Source organism: Salvelinus sp. IW2-2015, unplaced genomic scaffold, assembly GCF_002910315.2.
Source record: "Salvelinus sp. IW2-2015 unplaced genomic scaffold, ASM291031v2 Un_scaffold2343, whole genome shotgun sequence".
NCBI classification, from domain to species: domain Eukaryota; kingdom Metazoa; phylum Chordata; class Actinopteri; order Salmoniformes; family Salmonidae; genus Salvelinus; species Salvelinus sp. IW2-2015.
In genome coordinates this window covers 53,296-62,672 of record NW_019943668.1, presented here as the reverse complement: position 1 = coordinate 62,672, position 9,377 = coordinate 53,296, and the positions used below count along the sequence as shown (strand labels likewise).

General features: G+C 39.0%; 1 protein-coding gene and 1 long non-coding RNA gene across 2 annotated transcripts in view; one reads left to right on the top strand and one right to left on the bottom strand.

Annotated features, from left to right (window-relative positions):
- The window catches only part of LOC112073718 (uncharacterized), a 6,064-nt gene extending 3,485 nt beyond the window's left edge, over positions 1–2,579 (bottom strand). Inside the window, exon 1 of the long non-coding RNA XR_002894604.2 lies at positions 2,495–2,579. This is a non-coding gene — a long non-coding RNA (uncharacterized lncRNA). The remainder of the gene's footprint in view (positions 1–2,494) is intronic.
- On the top strand, positions 2,339–5,816 carry LOC112073714 (pulmonary surfactant-associated protein B). The gene is made up of 9 exons (XM_024140964.2): positions 2,339–2,735; positions 3,070–3,166; positions 3,677–3,786; positions 4,210–4,299; positions 4,395–4,552; positions 4,744–4,825; positions 4,980–5,069; positions 5,170–5,325; positions 5,500–5,816. Exons 2-8 carry the CDS (start codon positions 3,118–3,120, stop codon positions 5,308–5,310), a joined length of 720 nt encoding a protein of 239 aa, XP_023996732.1. The 5' UTR covers positions 2,339–2,735; positions 3,070–3,117; the 3' UTR covers positions 5,311–5,325; positions 5,500–5,816.
- The last annotated feature ends 3,561 nt before the right edge of the window (positions 5,817–9,377 follow it).

Here is a 9,377-nt window from a genome sequence, read left to right as displayed (position 1 = left end):
AAAAACAAAAAAGAGAGGATAAGCCAAAAACCCCAGCTTTTTTCTACAGTAAATTCAATCTATGGTGTGACAAGCCAAAACCCCAGCTTTGATTCTACAGTAATATTCAATCTATGGTGTGACAAGCCAAAAACCCCAGCTTTGATTCTACAGTAAATTCAATCTATGGTGTGACAAGCCAAAAACCCCAGCTTTGTTCTACAGTAAATTCAATCTAATGGTGGTGACAAGCCAAAACCCCAGCTTTGATTCTACAGTAAATTCAATCTATGGTGTGACAAGCCAAAAACCCCAGCTTTGATTCTACAGTAACTTCAATCTATGGTGTGACAGCCAAAAACCTCAGCTTTGATTCTACAGTAAATTCAATCTATGGTGTGACAAGCCAAAAACCCCAGCTTTGATTCTACAGTAACTTCAATCTATGGTGTGACAAGCCAAAAACCTCAGCTTTGATTCTACAGTAAATTCAATCTATGGTGTGACAAGCCAAAAACCCCAGCTTTGATTCTACAGTAAACTTCAATCTATGGTGTGACAAGCCAAAAACCCAGCTTTGATTCTACAGTAAAATTCAATCTATGGTGTGACAAGCCAAAACCCCAGCTTTGATTCTACAGTAAATTCAATCTATGGTGTGACAAGCCAAAAACCCGCTTTGATTCTACAGTAAATTCAATCTATGGTGTGACAAGCCAAAAACCCAGCTTTGATTCTACAGTAAATTCAATCTATGGTGTGACAAGCCAAACCTCAGCTTTGATTCTACAGTAAATTCAATCTATGGTGTGACAAGCCAAAAAACCTCAGCTTTGATTCTACAGTAAATTCATCTATGGTGTGACAAGCCAAAAAGCCTCAGCTTTGATTCTACAGTAACTTCAATTACAGGACAGACCAAAATATTGAGTAAAGTCTAAATTGGAATATCAAACAGTAGACCTGGATCCCATCGTCAAGTGGAAATGTTCTTAAAACAGCATTTATCGTTCTCGTAACCGTAGGTGCAGCCAAGTGGAAATACGAACGCTTTCTAGCTATTCGTACTGACGCTAATTTGAACACAAGAAAGTTTAGTGAAAAGGTGCTACCACTCAGAGCCATGTACCCTAGCCTTAGTACGGGTTAACGTTTTGGTTGGCCAACACATTGTACCCTAGCCTTAGTACGGGTTAACGTTTTGGTTGGCCAACAACATTTAAGACTACAATGAATGCATACACTGCTATTGTATTTTCAGTTACATTCTGGTCAATAAAAATGGTTTACATGTTGTTGTTTTTTTGTAAGAAATACATGGAACTACAACCCGAATAAAACACCATTAACCATCATGCATTGCTTACATTCATTCTATACTGAAAAGTCTGTTCAGAAAACAGTACATATAGGCATACAACCACAATGTTTTAATAGGGATTAAATAAAGACAATATATCTATATATTCATAACGGAAAATAAATATATAGTGAAATACAGGTTATAGCGTCTATGGTTGTTGCAAAGGCTTGTGTGTCGTCTACTGGTTAAATTCGTGTCTTTTTTTGCACGAATTAAGTAGCACATAAATTTGTGTATTTTCAAACGATTTGAACCACGCAAAAATGCACGAAATCCTCTTAAATACATTTTGTACATATATGCGCGAATTGAATGTGAGGTTGGGCTGGCTATTCTCATGCTTAAGTTTAAGGTCAAAATACACATAGAGAGGTGTCAAAAGCAGTGCACAGGGATACTGGCCCATGTTGACTCCAATSCTTTTCCACAGTTCTGTCAAGTTGGCTGGATGTCCTTTGGGTGGTGAACCATTATTGGTACAGTTAGAGAATTTCCAGTCATCTGGTGATTTTTAGTACAGATACTGTTCTCTCTGAAGTAGAAAGAAGAATCGATATAAGTTTAAATATTAGACATGTGTAAGCAGAATGAAGGCCGAAGCCCATGTGAGTGTACAGAGATGGATCAACATCGAGTTAACTATTAGACAGAACGTAAGCAGAATGAAGGCCGAAGCCCATGTGAGTGTACAGAGATGGATCAACATCGAGTTGACGTCACTGGTCTGGGCCATGTCTGATCTTGTGAAGGCTACTGGACAGGAACATTAGCCAATCAGTTACCAGTAGGAGTGTGCGTGTCACACCACCAATAGAATCTATGCCCCAATGTCTCTGAGTCAATAAGAGAGTGGAAACTAAACAAGACAACAAGATTCATAAAGTGGAGTGATGATTTTATGTAAGGGTAAGACTGTATAAAAAGCCAAGTGCTAAAAATGGAGAGTCAGTTCTTCCATGGAATTGCTCGGCTTTGTTACTGTTTGTAATAAAGTCTCTTTGAATTCACAAGCTCCTTTATCTCTGAGAGATTTATTTGATTCAATATTTCCACGACAATACACACAGGAAACTGTTGAGCATGAAAAACCTAGCAGCCTTGCGCAGTTCTTGACACAAACCCACTACCACACCCTGTTCAAAAGGCACCTACATTTTATGCCCAGTCGCCCGCTGAAAAGCACACATACGCAATCTGTATCTCAGGGCATAAAAATCCTCCTTTGACCCGTCTCCTCCCCTTCATCTGCACCGATTGAAGTGGGATTTAACAAGTGACAGGAAGGACAGCTTTCACCTGGATTCATCATGTTTTTGTAACAGACAGAAAGTATAAAGTGCTTTAATGTCTAAATGGTCAAACAAATATGCGTGGAAATATCCTCAAATAAAAGGTAACATTCTGTACCATATTGAACATGTCATCTCAAATAGAAAAATGCTGGAGTATAGAGGGAAAATGTACATTTTATCTTTATTGTCAAAATACATAGTGAGGATTTACACTGTATATACTGTAATTGTTGTAAGAATACAAGGTTGAGACATGCAGGGTCAGATGTTACATAATGAGACATGCAAACCTAAATGCTAGTTGACTCATGACTAGGGTGAGGTCTATGTAGGAGGAATGACAAACTTCCTAATACGTATTCCGTAGTTTGGGGGTTGTTGTTTAAGGGGGAGTAGATGGTCCTAATTTATAAACATGCTCGTCTGATTCCTAAGTCACTTCACCAAACCCAACCAGGACTTCACCTTCTACTGCTGCAAATCATGAAGACATCTCTGGTCCTCCTTGCCCTCGGTCTGCTGGCTTGTTCAGGTGAGCTTTCATTTGTTAACTGCTGTAAATGTACACTCTTAGAAAACAAAAGGGTTCTTTGGCTGTCCCCACTGGAAAACACTTTTTTGATTACAGGTAGAACCCGTTTTGGTTCRGTGTAGAATTGTTTTGGGTTCCATGTAGAACCCTCTGTGGAAAGGGTTCTACATGGGACTCAAAAGGGTTCTAGCTGTAACTAAAACATTTCTACCTGGAAGCAAAAAAGGGTTCTTTAAAAGGGTTCTCCTATGGGCACAGCCGAATAATCATTTTAGGTTCTAAGATAGCACCTTTTTTCTCTCTCAGTGTAGCAGATACTTTTTGGGGGCAAGCAGTCTGTAAGGGGAACTCTGGGTAAGGGGGGGGGGGGACCAATAACGTTCTAATAAAGTCACGTTAGTAAACCAACCTCAAGTTTGCTTTGGGTTTCAGTACAATACAAGTACAATGTTGAGGAGTTTTACAAAGAGTGATAACTGTTGTACCCCCTTCTTTTCATCGTATGGGAAGTCCATGGGCAAGAAGAGGTTGACACTGATAATGACCACAAGGAAGTAGAACATCTGAATACCACCAAGCCATCTACAGATTTGCGAAAGGACTTTGATGACGACCTTGAGGTAATAAAAAAAATAAAAATAAAAAAAAAACAGTATGGTGGTACATTTAAATTAGCTAGCATAGATATTTTCTTTCTACAGAATCACTTAACCTTTACTTTTTGCCACATCTATACGTATTCAAATGTATTTCAACCATAACATTTGACATTTCACAATTTAGCAGACGCCCTTATCCAGGAGAAATTATAGTTATGCAGCCCTTATCCAGAGTAACTTATAGTTAGTGCAGCCCTTATCCAGAGTAACTTATAGTTAGTGCAGCCCTTATCCAGAGTAACTTATAGTTAGTGCAGCCCTTATCCAGAGCAACTTATAGTTAGTGCATCCATCCTCAGGTAGCTGGGTGAGCGCCACATATCACAGTGAACGCTAAACACAGAAAACATCCCATCCTTTCTCGTCTGTTTCTGTTTACTAAAGTGGCAAGAGCTATCATGGAGTCCATTATGCGGGCTGTGTAAGGAACTGCTGACCTTAGTGAAGAAGGCTCTCTCCAGTCACCCTACAAAGGTAACTACCGTTAGCATTACAATTCATCAAATCGTACTAGTTAGAGAAAAATGTATCTGAAAGTTTCCCGCTGATGTTGATACATTTCTCTACAGGAGGAGATAAAGCTGGCACTATTGGTCGCYTGCGATGCACTGGGACCCGCTAGCCCCGTGTGTATGTCTATGGTCAATATGTGGWTGGATGTGTTGATTGACGAGCTTCTCAAACACATTAAAGTGAGGCCCATCTGCGTTAAGATWCACGCCTGCAAGTGAGTGACGATAGATCACGTAAAAAGTGATCAAGTGAGATCAGAGTACAGAGATTACCACTTTGACACGATGCTTTATTAATTTTAAAACTTTTTAGAGTTATAACGCACGAATTGAAATACTCAAATCTAGGGTGACGTCTTCCCTTCTTTCACTGATGTTGTTGTTGTTGTTTGTGTGCATCTTCTAGACCAAAGAACGTTTTGGATTGGAGAAACCGCCAGAATATGGAAAAACAGTCGGATAACTTAACAGATGCCAGCACGTTAACAGTATGCTTTACGGTCCCACGTTTTATTAGCATAGACATRTCTTTTCTACTTTCCATAGATCAACCTTTACTTTATTGCCACATTTATGCATATTGAAATATACTTAAAACCATAACACATCACATCTATTCTTCTTTTCTGCAAAAAAAAAAAGCAACAACCTTTCAAGATGCCAACATGCTGGGTGTGTAAGACCCTGCAGACCATCGTGAAGAAAGTGATCACCAGTTGTCCCTCCAGCAGGGTATCTACCCATTAGCATTACATTTATCAAATTGTACTATTTTACTGAAATATTTTCTCTGAAAGTTTTTATTTTTGTTAATTATGACTTTTCTCTAAAGGACGACATAAAGCTGGAACTAAKAATGGCATGCGATGAACTGGGCCCCCTTAGCCCGGTGTGTAAAGACATGGCGGAAACATCCTTTGAGGTGCTGCTTAAGGAGTTTACCTGCAGCCATCACAAGAACAACCTGAATTAAGATTCAAGCCTGCAAGTGAGTGATGAAAGRGATTTATTAAAGAGGCCTACACACTACAGAGCGATTATTATTATTATTATTATTGTTCATTAAAAATGCTATTGAGTAGAAAACATTGAATTAAATACATGTACGTTTATGTCTTACCATCTTCCACTCGTGTCATTTTTTGTTGTTGTGCATCTTTAGACCAAATTCAGTGTTTGGGACCTGAGCTACTGATCAAGCAGCCAGTATCCAGATTCCAACGTGAGAAGATGGATGTTCAGGTGTCAAGATGATGCTATGCTGCCAGCCTCTTGTCTTTCTTCAACCTAAAATCCTCAGTAGAAAAACAATACTGTTAGAATGTTCATTCCTAACTTTTTTNAAGATGATGCTATGCTGCCAGCCTCTTGTCTTTCTTCAACCTAAAATCCTCAGTAGAAAAACAATACTGTTAGAATGTTCATTCCTAACTTTTTTTGGGGGGGGCTCAAAAAATAAAGTAATCTCATAGAAACTGATACTTCAACCCTTCTTTGATAATTATAAAGTGATGCTCCACAACTTTTGTAAAATTTCAGACGGAAGTATTGAAAGTGATGTTCACGAGCCAAGACGGCTCTCAGTTTTTTTTTGTGTACTATGTCATCCGATTGTAAACTACATCATCAATTTCGTATGATACGCGAGTGCAGCAAGGAGCCAAGGTAAGTTGCTAGGTAGCATTAAACTAATTTGCCAGAATTTTACATAATTCTGACATAACATTGAAGGTTGTGCAATTGTAACAGTATAGCTTCTGTCCCTCTCCTCGCCCCAACCTGGGCTCGAACCAGGGACCCTCTGCACACATGGACAACAACAGTCACAACAGCTAGCCATTTCACATCGGTTACACAATGTAACAGCAATATTTAGACTTAGGGTTGCCCGGGTTGTCACCTCTTCACTGTTGACGTTGAGACTGGTGTTTTGCGGGTACTTAGGGTTGCCACCCGTTAGATAAAATACGGAACGGTTCCGTATTTCACTGAAAGAATAAACGTTTTGTTTTTTCGAAATGATATTAGTTTCCGGATTTGACCATATTAATGACCTAAGGCTTGTGTTTATTATATTACGTCTCTGATTTGATAGAGCGGTCTGACTGAGCGGTGGTAGCTGCGTTTGCCAGCAGCTCTTAGCAATGCTTGATTCACAGCGCTGTTAATGACTTCAAGCCTACCAGCTCCTGAGATTAGGCTGGCAATACTAAAGTGCCTATAAGAACATCCAATAGTCAAAGGTATATGAAATACAAATGGTATAGAGGGAAATAGTCCTATAATAACTACAACCTAAAACTTCTTACCTGGGAATATTGAAGACTCATGTTAAAAGGAACCACCAGCTTTCATTTGTTCTCATGTTCTGAGCAAGGAACTTAAACGTTAGCTTTCTTACATGGCACATATTACACTTTTACTTTCTTCTCCAACACTTTGTTTTTGCATTATTTAAACCAAATTGAACATGTTTCATTATTTATTTGAGACTAAATAGATTTTATTTATATGTATTATATTTATATGTATTATATGAAGTTAAAATAAGTGTTCATTGTTCATTCAGTATTGTTGTAATTGTCATTATCACACACGCACACATATATATATATATATATGCCGATTAATCGGTATTGGCTTTTTTTGGTCCTCCAATAATCGGTATCAGCGTTAAAATCATAATCGGTCGACCTCTACTTGACACACCTGTATTTCAGGAGTTTCTCCCATTCTTCTCTGCATTTCCTCTCAAGCTCTGTCAGGTTGGATGGTGAGCGTTGCTGCACAGCCATAGTCAGGTCTCTCCAGTGATGTTRGATCTGGCTGTGTTGTCCTGGCTGTGTGCTTAGGGTCGTTGTCCTGTTGGAAAGTGAATCTTCACCCCAGTCTGAGGTCCCCGGAAGGTTTTCATCAATGATCTCTCTGTACTTTGCTCCGTTCATCTTTCCCTCGATCCTGACTAGTCTCCAGTCCCTGCCGCTGAAAACATCCCCCTCACAGCATGATGCTTGCCACCACCATGATCACCATTGGGATGGTGTCGCGTTTCCTCCAGACGTGTTTCATCAGACCAGAGAATATTGTTCTCATGGTCTGAAGATCCTTATATAGACATGCGGTGTGCCTTCTAATCAATCCAATCAATGAATTTACCACAGGTGGACAACAAAGGATGATCAATGGAAACAGGATTCACCTGAGCTCAATTTTGAGTCTCATAGCAAAGGGCGAATACTTATGTAAATAAAGCATTTGTTTCTTTTGCAAACAAATCTAAAATCTGTTTTCGCTTTGTCATTGGTGAGTGTTGATTAGAAAACATGTAATTTAATCCCATTTAAATAAGTCTGTAACTTAACAAAATGTGGGAAAAAAGGAAATGGGTCTGAATACTTTCCGAATGCTCTGTACGGAATTGGCAACTCGTTCTCATTCTGAGAAAAGAAGGTAGGCCACTTGATTTTAACATCTGAACAAACCGGACAGGCTAAAAAGCTTTTCGACCAGTTGGAGACAGAAAGAAGGGTGTGTTCATAATTCAACTGTTAAACAACTGTTAGCAAATAGATCCAAGTTGYCTAAACTTGAKGTATAAAGATTAGCTGGCTAGTCACTAGCACGTGGGCTTGAGAGATTGTTGATGAGACCTGTGTTCATTTTCTATAATGCCTACAAATAAGTTAGTCATTACTTGTTACATTTGTAACAAAAAAGGGKATTTMAATAGACTTGAAAGCCAGATCAGTGATTATTGCGACAACAACAAAAAAGCAGATTCAACTATTTTTTATAAAATAAATGATTAGTGGGTCTTATGGTTGTGGACGGCTTATATTTAGCCTCGATATAACTTCGCAAGCCCTGAATTCATTAGATTATTGCTGACCGTTAGAAAGGCAGTGTATTAGACCTTTAATTGTACAACGCTTATTTAGAGAAAAACAAAATCGAGAAATATATCGTGAATCGCCCATAAGTTTGAAAAACTGAAGATACAGCTGTGTGATTTTTAAGTCATATCGCCCAGCCCTAACGGAGTACATTTAGAGTAGAGTACAATACAGTACATTATACTGTACTATACTCTATACTGTTGTACTGTACGGAACTAACCGTTACTTTTCTGTCCTGTACTCTACTGTACTGTGCTTTCCAATCTTGTGTAACAGTAGCTATGTTTCCAAGAAGTTAGCCAGTGATTTTTTTGTTGTTGACATTTAGATAAAGTTTGAATCGCAAATAGATCAGACAATTGCCCGCTAGGTTGTTTCCATGTACCTATCTCGTGCTGGTAAAAACAGCTGGACGTAATGACGCACGTCGTACTGTCAAAATGATTTGCCAATCATCATTTATTTGATAAACACTGTTTTCATCCTCATTTGTCAGAATAAAGAAATTTAGACAAAAGAAAGACCCACCCAACAAAACAGATAAAAATGTTGTCGAGCATTAAAACATTTCTCCTTATATCGCGTTTCCATTGCACATTGTCTCAAATACTGTTTTTTAGACCACATTGCTTTAGTTGAATTCACCTGAGTCATTGGAAACCTGCCTAATAATGTCCGAGTGATTGGTTCATATTTGTTCAGGTCTAATGTTTGGGTCAAGTAAAAAAAAATATTTAAAAAAAGACACAAAAGACGTCGGTCCGTGCGTATTGGCGTGTATCCTATAGTGACTAGCCGGACTGTTCCCCATACTGAACACCTACCACATGGATGGAACTTCATCTGTTACCGGAGTCTAGTTGATAGGTATTGACTAGCCGGATGTTCCCCATACTGAAACACCTACCACATGGATGGCATCATTCTGCTACGGAGTCTAGTTGATAGGTATTCGACTAGCCGGACTGTTCCCCATACTGAAACACCTACCACATGGATGGACATTCATCTGTTACGGAGTCTAGTTGATAGGTATTTGACTAGCCGGACTGTTCCCCATACTGAAACACCTACCACATGGATGGACATTCATCTGTTACGGAGTCTAGTTGATAGGTATTTCGACTAGCCGGACTGTTCCCCT